Here is a 16538-nt window from a genome sequence, read left to right as displayed (position 1 = left end):
CAAGTCTCGCTGAAGATTCCACTTCTCGTCAGCCACCAGGAAGTCAGCATTCATGCCAATGTTTAAAACTATCCACACGTATTAAAACAAAAGAGTCAGCATAATTCATTCGGCATCCTCCAAGCCAGCCGTTAGAGCTGCTGGTCAGAGAGCTCCGATACACAAGTCGAAAACTGGTCCGCGCAGTCAGCTTCGCTGGTGCCGCCCAGGGCCCCGGAGCTGACGGCGTCAGCACAGACGCTGCGCTGGAGGTCGCAGGCTCGCTGGACGACCTCGGCCCGCTTGGTCAGGAGTGCTGGTTCGCCGCCAACGACGAGCCCGTCGGTGAGGTCTCTCGGGGTGCGAGAACCGGCGCGGTTGTTCGTTCCCTTGCCCCGGTTCGCGGCGCCCCCTTGCTTTCCGGTGCGGCCACTACTTCCTTTGTTGCCGGCGCCCGTCTGGTTGCCATTATCAGCTTCCGTTCCATTACGAGACGGTACGCCGGCTTTGGACCCACTGGTGCCTCCCGCCTGACCTCCCTGGCGGCCACCGCCCTGCTGGCCGTTTTGGTCCTGTTGACCATTCTGGCCTTGTTGGCCGTTGCGGCCTTGCTGACCATTCTGACCCTGCTGGCCGTTTTGACCTTGCTGGCCCTGCTGGCCGTTTTGACCTTGCTGACCATTCTGGCCCTGCTGGCCGTTTTGGCCTTGTTGACCGTTCTGGCCGTTCTGACCCTGCTGGTTGTTCTGACCTTGTTGACCGTTGCGACCTTGCTGACCATTCTGGCCCTGCTGGCCGTTTTGGCCTTGTTGACCGTTCTGGCCATTCTGGCCCTGCTGGTTGTTCTGACCCTGTTGACCGTTGCGGCCTTGTTGTCCATTCTGGCCCTGCTGCTGGTTGTTGTTGCCGCCTCGGCCGCCCTGGTTGTTGTTGCCACCCTGGTTGTTGTTGCCACCCTGGTTGTTGTTGCCGCCCTGGTTGTTGTTGCCACCGTTGTTGTTGTTACCACCGTTGCCTCCCACGGTGAAGCGGACGCAGTCATCCTGGGCTCCGCGCTGGGCGACAGGCATCAGCACGGGCTGGTGGTTGGCAGCCGACGACATGCTGCAGACGCGGTAGTTGCCGGCGGGCAGGCCACCCGCGACGTCGGCGGACAGCAGGCCGTTGCCGTTGCCGTCGTCGTTGATGCCCTTGAAGAAGGCAAACTGGGTGGGGTCCAGGGGCCGCGCAGGGTTGAGGGTTCTGCCGGTGTCCTGGACGGTGACGTGCGTGTGTCCAATGATCTGGCCGTTGCCGTCCAGGTCCTGGGGAGCAGAGTAATAAGTCGAGGTAGCGTTGGTGAAGGTGCCGCCCTTGAAGTTGAGCATCTGGACCTGGATCTGAAAGTCCTTGTTGGCGGCGAGGTTGTCTCCGTTCTTGGGGTTGACAAAGACGCTAGAGACCATGTTGTTGATCGAGGGGATCCTTCCCATGGCTGTAGGGATAGTCAGTGGTGAGCCCAGGACTCTCAAACGTACCAGACTTACGGATGCCGTTGCAGGAGCCGGCCTTGAGCTGCTGGCCGTTGGTCACGGTCTGGCCCTGGCAGAAGTTGATGAAGTTGTTGTTGTCACTGCTCTGGTTAGATTCAGTCCCGTATCAGACAGCCTCAATGCACCTACGTAGCAGAAGCAGCCTGGCCGTCGGCGCCGGGGTTGTTGCCGTCGTCCGCGGAGGCAGACTGGACCAGGTTGGCGGTCAGGGCGCGGCCGCCGCCGCCACCATTGTTGTTGTTGCCGCCATTGTTGCCGCCCTGGTTTCCACCGTTGTTCCCACCCTGGTTGCCGCCGTTCCTGCCGCCTCCTTGCTGGCCACCGTTTCGACCACCGCGGTTGTTCTGACGGCGACTCAGGGTGTTGGCGAAGAGAGAGCGGTGAGGGAGCTCGGTGGCTTCCGCCACGGCCGTTATGCCCACGAGGGCCACGAGGACAGTCTTGACGTGCATATTGGTTGTTTCTTCGCAGGTCTCGTATGTACGATATGCTGTGGTAGCGTCGAAAGGCTTTGTGAAAACTTGGTGCCAGACCAGTTGAAGTAAAAACGTCTATGTGCGAACAGACAAGAAGCCGACCAGACGGAAAGCGGCCTCGAAAAGGAGAGTTGATACGGAGACAAGGAACGAATGTACTGTACAGGCACACAACCAGCGCGGCAGAGAAGGGAACAGACGACGGCTGGTGGGCGTCTAAGGAGCGGGCACGTTTAGAGAAGAGAAAGGGAAGAGGACGGGACACAAGGCTCGAGGAGACGACGGTCCAAAATAGTCTGCGAGTTGCCAAGACCACGGTTATAAGCTGGACAGGGCCGATGGGACACATCGGAAACCCGGCAAAGGCGCGTCTGGGCCGGCGACTAGGGCGTCGAAGGTGCGGTCCTCGACTCCTCTGGCGCCGCCCGGCAGAATGGACTGCAAGAAGTCCTTGACATCCGGCGAGGCGATCAAACCGGGGCGCAAAATAGGCGACCCCTACGTGTATGCGAGGTCATGGAGAGGCGGCCTCCTAGCGACGGGGGGTTGCGGTCCCGGGTGGTGATGCCTCAAACCTCGGGGGTACCAGATGACAGGCCCCGCAGCCCACATCTGCCACCGGCGTCACCGGCCGAAACCTGGTAGCCCATGATACATGGCAGTCATCTGGAGGTGCCAGCTGAGAGCGCTGGCGGTCCGTGTAAGAGTCCGGGGAGAGTTCTCAGCGTGACGAACACCGAGCCGCCTCGCCTTCGTCTCTCGTTAGCCGTGCCCGTCGTCGACAAACTCGACGGCCATGGCCGTGCGCACCCGTCGTTGCGAGGAGGGTTGCGTGCGGCACGGGCCCCGCTGCAGCGTGTGCGTACGGATTGTAATCCCAAGAGGGTAGAGAGCGAGCGAGCGAGCGAGGCGTGGGCTGCAGACGCGGCGCCGCAATGGTGACGGGAAGCCAGCGACGTTGGCGTCTGAAGTCGGAAGATTGAAGCGGTTCCTGTCTCGGGCCTGTCGCGGGCCCCTGCACAACCCCTGGTCCTCTGGGGCTCCCCGCCCGCTGCCCTACAGAATTCCCACAGCGGGGCCCAGCCGACCCAATGGCAGCGAGCGAGACGCCGGGCAGGCGTTCGGGGGTGGCACCTGCCAGGCAGTCGGCGTTTCGCCGAGCCGCGCCCAGGCTTTCTGGGTTCAGCGACCTTGGACGAACTGGGTAAGCATAATGGATGGCAGCCTCCGTACCTTCTGTACTTCGTCCACAGCGCCAGACGGGCACCGATACACGACCAGCCGCCCACCCGCGAGCACGACTCCTACCACCGTCACACACACACACACCCATCTCATGCGCGCCATCGCGTCTCTGCGACGCAGCCCGGGCCCTCGTGCCGGCCGCCTGCAACCCGCCATCCGCATTCTTCACCCTGCCTCGTGGTGGTGGCGGCGGCGCCTCACCAAACCCAGCAACCGCGCCGGCGCCGCATACCCGGACGAACCGCAGCTAATGATGGCCAGCTCGTCTGATGTCGCCTGAAGACGGAACGCGCAGGATCTGGCCCTGAATGAAGCCGGCAATCAGTCTACTGGACCACAGCTGTAGAGACCCGGCTACGCTACGAAGTAAGTTACTCGCAACCTGATATCCCATGCTAGAGCCCCGCCAACCCATCGCGGAATCCGAAACGCATGGCCGTCACGGCTGGTTCCCTGTTCCGCGCGATATCGCCTGTATGGCGTGCAAGTGTCCACTCCCAAGACTCTGGCCGCTTGGCATACGCGCCCTCGTCTCTGACTTCGGATGGTTGTCGGCAAAACGACTACCCCTTCATCGACGTTCGTGGGACACACATTGGCTCAGTGTGCTATCGCAACGACGTCATCAACTTCCGAATAAAGCCCAAGCAGCGTAAAAATGCCTCTGATATCAGGCAAGTTTAACCAGTCCGTGTGGAAAAGCAGGGGTAGCACCTGGTGTTTACAGTTCGAATCCTGCAGAACCAGGACCAGCGAGAAATAGGTAGTGCACCTATGGAACTACTTATGAAAGTGGCCATAGTGTCCTTCGATGCTGCCACTTGCGGCCGCTCACGGCACGTAGTACCACTACAGACGCATCCGCAACTCTCTGATTCCGGTGCATTTACGCTGCAGTCCGAGCCTTCAAGACGCAGCGCTTACGAATTGCTCAGCTGCAATCTCTTGGCCTTGTTCGCAATCCCGCGTGACCTGCAGGAAGCTGTTCATCACAGGATCCGGTTGATCAAACTCGCAACTCTGCGTTCCGAGAGCGCCCACCCTCGCGTCAGGGGCCCTCCTGCGACACGCGCGATCCAGGCGAGACCCTTGTGGCGGCCCCAACCATCCCAACGCGACAAGCACAAGAAAGTTTTCGTCTCGTTTCTCCCGCGGCCGTGTGTCACGGAAATTAACTCGAGCGGTGGGCACTTTGCAGCACGGTCCGGTGTCTCAGGAATCGTTCGTCCGCCTCCTCTCGTGCTCTCGTGTCGAGACGTCCGGTCAGCGATTGTGCCGGGCGCCGTGGGATGGCCGAGTTGAGACGGCTCATGTCCGGCCTCTCATACGCTAGAATGAAATGCAAACCTGATCGGACGGGTCGTCAAACGTTTTGCATTCGTCTGTATGTTCTGCCGGCTATGGTGCAACTCGCCGTCTGATCTCCGCGCGGCTCTACAACTCTTCGTTTGCCGGCTGCGCGACCCCGTCCGCCTGATACTTGTCGGCGATAATATCCAGCCATGCCGCCATCCGGAACCCGGCGCGGGCGACCTGCTTCTCGATAACGGGGCCGGCCTTGGTAAAGTACTCGCCGCCGAGCTCCTTGCCCACGATTGCCTCGGGCCCTTCGGGCAACACTTGGAGAGCGGCATGTCAGCAACATCTTTGACGTAGGGAGGGCTTTTGCACATCATCCTCACCATGGGTGCAGACCAGCGCGTTGGCCTCCCTGGACCACGCCATGGCCGTGTCAATGGGCTTGTCGAAATCGAGGTCCTTAAGCCAGGCCTCCTTCTCTTCAGTAAACTTGCCGTCGGTGATCTCGACTGCCAGCTGGTTGGCCCAGCGCTGGGCGATGAGGTACGGCTTGCCGCGCACTCCCCCGATCCACTTCTCGGCGATGGACGAGTCCCAGACGTGGTGCAAGTTGTACTCGCGACCGTCCCAGCGGACGTAGATGCCGTTGCCGCCGCGGGACACGTCCTCGTTGTGCAGCGGCTGGTGCAGGTCGCCGACGAAGTGGACGACGAACTTGGCGGCCTGCGCGCGCAGCCAGGCGGGCAGCTGGCGGTCGAGTGACTGGCTCGTGTAGTTGGCAAGCGCGTTGATGACGCAGCCCGTCTCCTTGCAGTCGCGCTTAAAGTCGACGTTGCACGATCGCGGCGGGTCGTCGTGCGCGTCGATGAAGTGGAACGTCTTGGTGAAGCGGCCCCATTTGGTGTAGCGGATCGAGTCGGCCCACGAGGCGACGCTGCCGAGGTAGTCGTCGCCGTCGTTGCGCAGGAGCTGCTTAAAGTAGGCCTCGGTCGAGTTGGATACGAAGCGGCTCGCCACGTACGCCGTCGCGATGTGTCCCAAGCCTGGTGAGTTCGTCAACGTCAGCGCGTCATGTTCACGGTCGTGGCACGCCGGGGGACAGGGGGCGACGCACTGCCCCAGGCGACAACGCCGGGCGCGGACACGAGGCCCAGAGCCAAGGCGCCGAGTGAGATCTTCATGGCGGCCTGAGTGAGGTGTTTGATGGTGGTGGTGAGGGTGTTTACGTTCGGGCCGGCAGTGCAGCACCGTGAGTCGCAGATAAGACCCGGGCTTCCTCAGGTACCTTGTCAAATGGCTGGCGCTGTCCACGACGCGTGCCGCGAGTCTACAAGCGCAAGCTAATGTCGACGCACGTCAAGGCACAGGCCACGGCCAACTGACCAGATGACGCACGGCACGAGTTGGTTGGTGGTGAGTTGCCGTAGGAACCACCACCGCCCAACGGGCCCTCAGCTGACGGCCGCCGCAGGGGACGGGCCGGGAGGCTGTAGCGGCTGCGTGCCTGGGGGCGAATCAAGCGGGCCCACGTGAAGCAGCCGCGGCGCAGATGGGATGCAAGGCACTGATGAGCGCGCAGCCATCCAGCCACCACGGGACCGGCTGTGCGAGGTTTGGTCCTGTGCGATGGAAGCTGGCATGAGCCGCAACGGGACGCTTTCCATGTTTGGTCAGCCCGCTGACCGCAAGTCGCGGAATGATGTAAGTTGTATCGCTGCCGGCGGCTCCAGCAGCGGCACACCCTAGCTGCCCGGTCAGGAGCTGGAATGGCCCAGCAGCCCGGGCATCCATCACTCCCCGCGGCGGACGTAGCAATACTTAGATACTGTAGCTCAGCCGTCCCAGCGCTACTGCACCGGTGCACTCAGCACGCGAGCTGTGCGTCAGCAGCGTCAACCATCCCATCTCGGGCGGCGACGCTTGCGGCACTGGAAGAGGGTGACAGTGACGATAAGGTGGGAGCTAAAGCCCGCTCCCCAGCTTTCCAGGCGAGCTCCAGGGCTGCACGCCCCACGCTGCGAACCCGATTGGGGAGGCGGGGCCATCCATTAGGTTTGCAGCCTCTCGCACCTTCCTTGGCTGCGCAGCAGACGACAGACAACTGGAGCCTCCCGCGAGCAGCTCCCGTTCCCTATCTCTGGCGCTGCACCCGCGGGCCTGCATCGACCTGCAGTGGCACCACACTCGCCAACAGTCCACCCCAAAACCCCCCCAAACGCAACCCCCCACAACAGCGCGCGCTCAGGGTGCGTCATAAGGCCGCCGAGATCGCGCCCTGCCCAGCCAATGGGGGACCCCGCTGACAACCAAATTCTCTTCGATAAGTCGATAAGGCCGATCCGCCTGACTCTTCCTCCACCGACTTTGGCCTGCTAGTCCCCGGGGCCTACTACTTGACGCTTCTTCCCCCCTCTCGCTCGAGGAACACCTGATCTCGTGAGCTTGCCCGCCCTGAGCTGCAATACCTCGCGAGACGCCTTAAAGCTGCCACCGCCTCCGCCGCCGAAACCACGATCCAGTGCGCCCCTGCTATTCGCGTGCCTCGTCTCGGATAGCAGGACCGGTACTTCGCTTTCTTCTCCAACATGGCCTCTCTCGTGGCGACCGCCGCGTTGACCGCCGCGGCGCGGACGCTGCCCATTGGCGAGGCTCTTTCGGGTATCTTTGGAAGCATCAGCTTGACGGCGTGGATATGTCTGTTGGTACGTCGTGCGCTGCTCGCTGAGACTTGGATCTCCTCGTCGTCGCGGCTCAATGGCCCGTGCCGTCGCTGACCAGAATGCAGATTCCGCAGCTGCTGGCCAACTACAAGGCCAAGAACGCTGATGGGCTGAGCATGACCTTTCTTGTCGTCTGGCTCATGGGCGATGTTTCGAACTTAGTCGGTATGTTTATCCGTTGACACTGGCGACTGTCGCGTGCAGCTTCACCGAGGCGACAAGCCAACCTCAAACGCACCTCGCCGATGGTCCCCAGCTGACAAGGTCGCAGGGGCGCTACTCACCCGCCTGGCCCCAACCGCCATAGCGCTGGCAATCTACTTTTGCATCCTGGACGCCGTCCTCATCAGCCAGTGCCTCTACTACAACACGCTCAACGCGCGACGGCTCGCGAGGGAGCAGGCAAGCCCTCATACCGAAACGTCTGAGGAGTCGCCGCTTCTGCACAGGCGGCGCAGCTCTTCCCTCGGCCTGCCCGGCTCGCACCGCCGCCACTCCACGCACCACGAGTCTTCGATGGAGCCCATCAGGAAGATTGTGACTGGCGAGGACGAGACGCCCGACAGCAGGCCGTGGCTCCACAACACCCTGGGCCTTCTGGCCGTCTACGTCGTCGGGTTCGCGGGCTGGTTCGTCTCGTACAAGGCTGGGGCTTGGGACGGCGACGGCCCGGGCGTCCCCGAGTCGCCAGACGGGAAGAAGCAGCCGCTCGAGATTCTCGGCCTCTTGCTGGGCTATGCCAGCGCAGCATTCTACCTCTGGTAAGGCGATTCTCAGGCCCTCTGTCGCAATCATCTGCTAATGCTGTCCCAGCGCCCGCATTCCACAGATTTACAAAAACTTCAAGGAGAAGTCATGCGAGGGTGTGTTGAATCCAAGTCTCTGCAGGCGCCAACCACTAACTGAATCCAGGCCTGTCTCTCCTCTTCTTCCTGCTCTCCCTGACAGGCAACCTCACCTACGGGCTGAGCCTCATCGCCTACTCCCAGAGGAAGGACGACCTGCTCAACGCCCTCCCCTGGTTGCTAGGATCTCTCGGCACCATGGTGGAGGACGCCACAATCTTTGTTCAGTTCCGCCTGTATCGCGACAACCACCGCGCCGTCGTGGACGCATAATGGTACGCATGTGGTGGAGACATGTTGGGATGCGCGTGGCGGATGCATGATGTGTAACGGTTTCCATTCATTCCTCGACTGGCATCAACGTCGGGTTATCGGTGCATTGGTTGGCGTTTGGGGTTATTAGGGTCGCGATAAAGCAGACATGCTGCGCGGGTCTCGTACGGATTTTGGACGCTGTAATGACCGTGTTTTGGCACCTGGACGATTGGCTCGTATCACGGGCTGCGAGCTTATTCATACGAAGAGATGTTTTATTTGAACTGACGTTGATTGACACCGTCTAAAGTGCACGCTCGGGTCGTCGGCGACCGTCTGGTTCCTCCCTTTTTGACGTCTCTCCGAGTCGCTACTGCAGCCCCACCATGCTCCGATGGCGGGGCAGCATCCTGATAATGGCGGGGTCCCGCAACAGCACGTCAGTCCAGCAGCCCATGAATTTGTTTGGGAATTTCCAGGCAGCCTTCCTTGTCACCACCAACCCTCTCTTGGCCTTGACTCATTTCACCACCCATCCGCCTCCCGACAAAAACCCTCGCTTTCTGCGTCCCGGTCCCCCCCTCGTTCGCATCCTACAGTTTGTACATATCCCAATTGGCACCATGGCTTCGCAGATGCCCACCAAGAAGTGCGGTACGTTTCGTCCCTCCCACTGCGGTCTCCCTGACCACCGATCCCGGAGCGCCGCACCTGTCGCCTCAAAACCCTCTCTCCACGAGGAAAGGGGGGGAGGGGGCCCTTGCGCGTCCGTCGATAGTGTTCGAAAGAAAGAAGCTGACATGAATGGTGAAACGACGACGCAGGCGTCCTCGGCTGCACCGGCTCCGTGGGCCAGCGCTTCATCCTCCTCCTCGCGCAGCACCCGACGCTCAAGCTGCACGCCATCGGCGCCTCGGCGCGCTCCGCCGGCAGGAAGTACCGCGACGCCGTGCGGTGGAAGCAGGCCCGCCCGATGGGCGCCGAGATCGCCGACATGGTGGTGCGCGAGTGCAAGGCGTCCGAGTTTGCGGACTGCGACGTCGTCTTCAGCGGGCTGGACTCGGACGTGGCCGGCGAGATTGGTGAGTCTTATCCTCCGTGCCTCACCTCCTCTCTATAGACGACGTACCCCCCTTCCAGGGTCACCGACGACGTGGACCTACGGCCGAAATCGACAGCAACAAGAAAAGCTGACGAAGGGAAACCTCCCCGAAAAAAATATAGAACTCGAGTTCGTCCAGGCCGAAATTCCCGTCTTCTCCAACGCCAAGAACCACCGCCGCGACCCCCTCGTGCCGCTCGTCGTCCCCACCGTCAACCTCCCTCACCTCGACCTCATCCCGCACCAGCGCGCCACGCGGGGGCTCTCGCGCGGCTTCCTCGTCTGCAACTCCAACTGCGCCGTCATCGGGCTCGTCGGGCCCTTCGCCGCCCTGCAGGCCGCCTTCGGCCCCGTCTCCGCCGTCAGCGTCGTCACCATGCAGGCCGTCTCGGGCGCCGGCTACCCGGGCGTCTCCTCCATGGACATGATCGACAACGTCGTCCCCTTCATCCCCGGCGAGGAGGACAAGCTCGAGTCCGAGGCCCGCAAGATCCTCGGCGCCCTCAGCGGCGACAAGACCGCCTTTGTCGAGCAGCAGGGCCTGCGCGTCTCCGCCACGTGCAACCGCGTCCCCGTCCTGGACGGGCATACCGCCTGCGTCAGCTTGAGCTTCGAGCGCCGCCCCGCGCCCACCGCCGAGCAGTGCAAGCAGGCCATGCGCGCGTACGTCGCCGAGGCCCAGACCCTCGGGTGCCCGTCCGCCCCGTCCCCCGCCATCATGGTCTTTGATGAGGACGACCGGCCGCAGCCCCGGCTGGACCGCGATCTTGGCAACGGCTATACCGTCAGCGTGGGCCGCATGCGCGAGGACGAGAGCGGCATCTTTGACATAAAATTCACGGCCCTGAGCCATAACAGTGCGACCCCCCAATCCCTGAACCCCTCGCCAGGAGACAGCATAGCTGACACCCGTGTAGCCGTCATCGGCGCCGCCGGATCGTCCATACTTAACGCCGAAGCCGCCGCCCTCAAGGGATACATCTAGATCCGCTACCCCATGCCATAGAGATGCGATTAATGATGAAAAGCTACGACTGCGATTTTGACACCAACAGAAGCGCTCCAGCGTCGCCTCACGTCCCCTCATTTTCACCGTCACTGTCACAGAATGCCGATGCCGATGCCACCGAGCCCCGAAGGCAGCCGTCCATGTCATCACGTAGAATTCAGGCCCCTTCCGAGGTCCATCATCGAGGGGTATATACCTCCACAGCCTAGAGATTTGCGGGCGCCGCCGCGTTGCGAAACCAGCCCCAATACAAAAAGAGGAAAGCAATGGTGCATAGTAAAGAGTGATGCTATGCTCGAGACTCCAGTGTCCGAAGCCGATGGAATGCGTGCCTGCTCCCGAACAAATATCCCGACCCTTCCAAATACCAATTACGCCTTAGACTATCGCCGCGCTGTCAAAACCAAGGTTCGGAATGTGGTGGCACAAGTGCCGTGTAGTGTAGTGTAGTGTAGTGTAGTGTAATGCGGCGTGTTGCAATGTGGTGTGATGTCGCCAAGGTGATTCTACTTTGCGATGCACCCAGGGCTTCATCGGCTGCGATCTCCTGGCGACGGGGGCGGCGACTGCCGCCTGGCTCTGGCGGCGAAGCTGCTAGAGAGCAACCCGAACCAGCTATCTGGTCGAGAGGGCTCTTCCGGGTCTCTGGGCCGTGGCGAAAGCACGCCCTGTTCGAGGTCGGGGGTCCGCTCTGACGAGCCCGAGCCCGAGCCCGAGCCCGAGCCCGAGCCCGACGCCTCGATCGAGAGGTCGTCGTCGCTGTCCTCATGGTAAGGCTCGTATCGTGGGCCGTTCCTAGATCCGTGCGCCAGGGACCGGACGACGTCACCCTTGCAGATGGGGCACGTGCGTCGACGGGTCGTCAACCAAGGGGTTCTTCAACAGACGTCAGTGCCGTGCTAAACAGTGTGGGGAGGCACGTAGATACTCACATGCAGTCGGCGTGGAACTCGTGGCCGCAGGGCAGACTCATGACCCTGCTCACGCCGTCGACGTACTCCTCCAGACAGACCACGCACTCGACTTGCCTTCCCATGTATTTCCTCCACTCCGCCGAGAAGCCTCCCGCGCCCTTCTCGTGCTCGTTTCGCGCCCTTGACGATCCTGACGGCGTGGGCACGACGGCGCTGGGGGCCAGTAAGTTCTCGCTCTCCAGCACGCCCGTGGTGGTCCTCGAGCGCGGCCGCGGCCGCGATGCGCTGTGCTGCTGCTGCAGAAGTGGCGTTGTTGGGGTTGCGCTCGCCGGCGACGGCAGCCGCGGAGACGAGCTGGTCGAAGAAGCAACCGTGTGATATGTCCGCACAGGCAGACGGTCCACGACGGATTTTGGCGCTCGCCATCGTCGGCGACGAATCCTCGCGCGAACAATCAGGAGCGCGTAGACCACAGTCAGCGTCACCAACGGGCTGATGACGAGCACGAGAAGCGTGTCGAAGAAGGGCGTTGCGCTGCTTGTAGGCGTGATGGTCACCCACAGGCCTTCATGAGGCTCGGTTTCGGGGTCGTGATCCGGGTCCGTGGGGTCCTCGTTGTGGTCGTCGGCCCTGCCATGAGCGCCCGAGCCCTTGTGGTCGCCGTCATCGCCGAATAGCTTGGACATGAGTCCGTGGCCCTTGGCCCCGGCCGCTGCGTTCGCCGAGGCTGGCTTGGCGCCGGCTGCGTCCTTGCTATCTTTATGAAGAACATTGACAGGGTTATACTCGCCGCTTCCCGGGGTGATGCTGCCGCCCTTGGGGCCGTTAGCCTCGGGCGCGGTCTTGCCGGCACCGTCGGTACGGTCCTTGGCGTTGAAGGCTGGTTTCTGGCCAGCCGTCTTGTCCGCGACGGCGCCCTTCTTCGCGCCAGTCTTGTCCACCAGGTCAGGGTCCCGCCAGTCTTGCACGCCAATGACGAAGTCGTCCTTGGCCGAGCTTGACTTGGACGACTTTCCGATGCTGTCCTTGAGCGCCTTGTCCTTCTCGTCGCTCCAGTCCTCGACCAGGACCCAGTCCAAGCGACCGCTGCTGGGCGGCCGGCTCTCGTCGCCGATTGCCCGAGCCGATTTGCCCCAGCTAAACAGGCTGGGAAACCACCCGCGTTTGCCAGACGTACTGGGCGTCGAGCTGCCCGCCTTGTCGTTGACTACTGCTCGTTTCGTCTTCGGAGTCGACGAGCGCGTGCTGCGAGACGCTGCAGGTCTCTTCCGGAGCGAGCGCTTCTTGTGTGGCCTCGACTTGGGGCCTTGCTGCACTTTGAGGACTGGGTTGCCGTTGTCGTCAAGCGTGTCCTCGATGAAGCTGCCCGGCTGCGTCAAGGACGACAATAGGTGCGCGGTCGTTCGCGCAGTGAACACAGACGGGACGGTGACATTGTCGACCTCGCTGCCATGTGCAAACATCTGAATAAGGGGCCCGCCCTTTTGATTGTCGCCGACGATGACGGCGATGGCACCGCGTCGCTGTGCCCACATGACCTTCTCCAGGAAGCCGCACCCGCCCCGCATGAGAAGGACAATCTTGCCCTCGATCTCGGCGGCCTCTTGGATGGACTGGATATCCGCGTGCTGCGGGGGAGGGGAGGACGCATCGCGCCGCGAGAGAACGCCGGCCGTCTTGTCGTTGAGGTGGTTGTCGGTATTATCGGAGCCGGCAGCGGTACCGGACACGGAACGGCCTTTGACGGTGGCCTCGTGATCACCCGAGCCGTCAAGCTCTCGACCGCGCTTGGGGTGGCTCGACTTTACCTGCGTGGCAGCGACGCGAGCGGCACTCGTTCGGAACGAATTCTTCAACGACGCTCTCGTGTTGCCGCTGCCCCAGCCGGGGAGGTCGCTGCAGCCCAGCTCGCCATTGCCGTCGAGGCTGTCCTCAGCGAAGCCGCTGCCAACCCAGAGCTGGCCGCTCAAGCCGCGGGCCGCGAGCTTCGGGCCAAAGGCAGCCGGGCGGGCGGCAAACGAGGTGCTGTTGTCGTCGGTCAAGCTGATGGCGGCGTTTGGGGGGAACAGCGAGAAGGGAGTGTTGTAGTAGACGAAGCCAAAGAGGTGCCTCGAGCGGCCTTCGGCAGGATAGGCGGCGGCATGGCGTCGGTTCGCGGAGGTGAAGGAACGGAATAGGATGAAGACGGAGGCGGCGGAGAAGAGGGCGAGGATGGCAATGCGCGACGGCCGCATCGTGGGCGGTGCCGCGGGCGGGCGGCGGCAACGATGGCCGCGCTGCGACGCGGAGTGGTGTCGTTGGCGGCCGCCAGTCAATCACGCGGCGTCGGCTGGCATCAGCTCGCGGCGAGGTCGAGGACGGCGGGGGCGCGAATCGAAAGGGTGATGAGACGCAAAGAAAGAAATGACGGAGCAGGGACCAAGCATGCACAGACACGCACCAAACGCTGGAGACGGCGACGATGAAGGTGAAGTTGGGTTGAAGGGCAAGACAGGATGGAAGGAAAACGGGCCGGGCGGGGGATGGATGGATGGATGCGTCACGGATGAGCGAAACAGCCGAGTGAGTGAGTGGTGGTGGTGATGGGACGCCGGGGCTGGACGTGGCTGCGCCAGCTGTTGGTGCTTGACGGCGGCAGGGAGGGGGAATGGGGGGGGCGGAGATGGGGGACTTGGAGTGCCGCAGGTGTGTTAGGCAGTCGCAGGGTACTTCCAGTGTTCAAAAGTACGTACCCCCGACCATCCAGCGCGGAGTCGCCAGTACTGGCCCGGGGACCTAGGGAGGGAGCGGCACAGGCTCCTGCCGCCTGAAATTGACCCTGGGCGTCAGCGGGCTTGGCGCCTGGGCTGGGCGGATCAGGCGGTTGGCGGCATCGTGAGCCTGACGAGGTCCCTTGATGGGCGGCGTGCCTGTGCGTGCCCTCGGGGTTTCAATGTGTCAGGGCCCCGGTTGCCCGCGCTCGTGGCATCTAATTGACGTGCATCGTCCGCATGGGCAGCTCTCGCGGGTCAAACCCTGCATTGACCATCCGTCGTCGCCACCGAATATTAGCTTTCGGCAGTCCCTCCAGTTTGCTGCCCGCTTGGACGGAGACGGCTCAAACGCATGACGACGGGACCCATCCAAACGACGCATCTGAATTCACCGGGGGAACCCAGACCTTGTCCGCCAGACAAACGCTGTAGGTACTTCGCACCCAGCCCAGCCACCGCGGCGACGGACGGGGCGGGAGTCAATGCAGCGCCGCCCCTCGACTGCCGGCACAAACGGTGCCGTGGATGGAATTGAAGAGGTCCCCCGCGGCATGGCCGTGCCGAGATGGACTGCGCCCCGAGTGACGCATCGCCTGCCCTGCCTCTTGTCTTTCTGCAGGGCGCGCGTGGTCTCGGACACGCTGAGACATGAGACATGCCCGCCTCTCTTGACGACGCCAAAGCCAGAGGAGCCAGAGGATTGACGGGACCTCAGACAGAGGGATGCGTTGGAGGCGGCTCTAGCGCCGCGTCGGAGTGGCTTGGACCCAATGGGGCGGCAGTCAATGGCTGCTTGAAGCTGCAGCAGGGGGCCCTGTGACACTGTCAGTCGCGCACGCCAGTGGCCGCACCGCAAGACGCTACGTCACCGGGCCCGGGTCAGTCAGGCCATCCATTAAATGTCCTCACCGAGGCTCACCTTGGGCTTGCCCCACCGACCTTGGACCCTCCAGACGGAGACGGGAGCCATAGGGTCATGGTCCACGGATGTTGGCCAGACGGTCCGGGATTATAAGCAGCCAGTCATTGTCATTGCCGTCATCTCGGCGAGCACCGAGGCCATCATGGGTCGCCGGTACGAGCTTAATCAACAACGAGACCTCGTTGCCTTGCATTCTCTCACAGGGTCACCAGATCAAATCATTGGGTAATCTCAACCCCAGCCCTACCATGACACGATGCAGTACGTGCGCAGGTTGAAGCTCCTAATCAGCGAACACGCCAGCCACGAGCTCGACCGCGCACCAAAGCGGCCATTTCGTTGAGTAACTGTTTCACAATCAGAGTGTAGTAACAAACATGCCTGGCTTGAGGCATTTTGCTGTTGCCGACGAGCCCTCGTAACTATTTGAACCACTGCAGAGATGTGTTTGTCAGTCTAGGTATCTACCAACGTCATTTTTTTCGCAATGCTGCGCACATATCTCTGCCTCTCCATCTTCTCGCTCTTTGGCCATGTCACGGACGCTTCTCCGGCACCCCGGTATGTCCTCCGAAACAAACCCCGAGGGCTCGCTCTTTACCAATCCGACCCTATCAAGTATTTGGCGGATGGGGGTCAAATGATCGTGATTGAGTGCAAGGGAAAGACCGAGGAGGAGGCGGACGAATTGCTAAAGCCCTGCTTTGTGTTTGGCAAGTGTCAAAACCGCTTCTACTCCTACAACTCGCTGTATCACCCGTCGCCATGTCCGGGATACTGCGCTTGCGTGCCGCATACAAAGGTATGGGCTAATCCGCCAGGTCTCGGACCAGCCGACTGATGCAGTCCACCGTAGAAACCCTGTCAGTCGGGACCTTCTCAGAGCGCAATTCACGGAATGGCTGCCTCGACGTCGGCACACTACATGAGGCCAACGCAAGGGCCGCTGCCAGCATAGGTTCCGGAATATGTGCTCTCGCGTATCATCGCATTGGAAGGGCCGATATATCGAGGCAATTTGGATTGAGATGAGGTCCCGTCCTGGGCGTGCGTTATCACGCCACAGCCGCCGATCCGCTAGACTTCCAATAAAGCAATCAAAAAAAAAAAAAAGAGTTGATAGGGATTCACGCAGCAAACCACCAGCTCTTTCAGATAGACACAACGAGCGCCAAATGCTAGCAAAACGGCTCCATCAGTGGCGAACTTGAGATGATGCACTTTCCACAGTTGTGTTGCCACCCTTTAAAGAGGATGTGAAGCGAGATGCCACTCGTCGGATACAGCTCCATGCGCATTCCATTGCTGACCTCATACCTCGAGTTCGTACAGGCTGTACGGTGAAAGTCCCCAAACGACCCCTGCTTAATGTATTCAGTCCATCCCCGCCTGGCATCGTACTGCTGCTTCCTATCACAGCCCATCACCGAGCAGCGCCCGCAGGTTTGCTATGACCTCCTCGCAACTAAGGCCCCTAATGCCAGACT

The 16538-nt window shown here is 61.8% G+C and overlaps 5 protein-coding genes across 5 annotated transcripts; 2 read left to right on the top strand and 3 right to left on the bottom strand.

Annotated features, from left to right (window-relative positions):
- Positions 1-131: 131 nt before the first annotated feature.
- PLICBS_001513 (uncharacterized protein) lies at positions 132-1963 on the bottom strand (the record flags this gene model as incomplete). Its single annotated transcript, XM_018317410.2, has 3 exons — positions 132-1453; positions 1506-1591; positions 1641-1963. The coding sequence occupies 3 exons, from the start codon at positions 1961-1963 to the stop codon at positions 132-134; spliced, it is 1731 nt and encodes a 576-aa protein (XP_018182935.2).
- Positions 1964-4666: 2703 nt separating this feature from the next.
- On the bottom strand, positions 4667-5712 carry PLICBS_001512 (uncharacterized protein; the record flags this gene model as incomplete). The annotated part of the gene is made up of 3 exons (XM_018317411.2): positions 4667-4851; positions 4915-5574; positions 5646-5712. The coding sequence occupies 3 exons, from the start codon at positions 5710-5712 to the stop codon at positions 4667-4669; spliced, it is 912 nt and encodes a 303-aa protein (XP_018182936.1).
- A 1404-nt stretch (positions 5713-7116) lies between these two features.
- Positions 7117-8369, top strand: PLICBS_001511 (uncharacterized protein; the record flags this gene model as incomplete). The annotated part of the gene is made up of 5 exons (XM_018317412.2): positions 7117-7233; positions 7317-7416; positions 7523-8012; positions 8065-8114; positions 8164-8369. The coding sequence occupies 5 exons, from the start codon at positions 7117-7119 to the stop codon at positions 8367-8369; spliced, it is 963 nt and encodes a 320-aa protein (XP_018182937.1).
- A 605-nt stretch (positions 8370-8974) lies between these two features.
- Positions 8975-10438, top strand: PLICBS_001510 (uncharacterized protein; the record flags this gene model as incomplete). Its single annotated transcript, XM_065599843.1, has 4 exons — positions 8975-9005; positions 9176-9433; positions 9492-10310; positions 10371-10438. The coding sequence occupies 4 exons, from the start codon at positions 8975-8977 to the stop codon at positions 10436-10438; spliced, it is 1176 nt and encodes a 391-aa protein (XP_065455915.1).
- A 554-nt stretch (positions 10439-10992) lies between these two features.
- PLICBS_001509 (uncharacterized protein) lies at positions 10993-13610 on the bottom strand (the record flags this gene model as incomplete). The annotated part of the gene is made up of 2 exons (XM_018317414.2): positions 10993-11338; positions 11395-13610. The coding sequence occupies 2 exons, from the start codon at positions 13608-13610 to the stop codon at positions 10993-10995; spliced, it is 2562 nt and encodes an 853-aa protein (XP_018182939.2).
- Between the last annotated feature and the right edge of the window lie 2928 nt (positions 13611-16538).

The sequence above is a fragment of the Purpureocillium lilacinum genome, assembly GCF_023168085.1.
Source record: "Purpureocillium lilacinum CBS 284.36 DNA, scaffold_1, whole genome shotgun sequence".
Taxonomy (NCBI): domain Eukaryota; kingdom Fungi; phylum Ascomycota; class Sordariomycetes; order Hypocreales; family Ophiocordycipitaceae; genus Purpureocillium; species Purpureocillium lilacinum.
The sequence above is the reverse complement of the archived record's forward strand: the minus strand, read 5'-3'. Positions and strand labels throughout refer to the sequence as shown.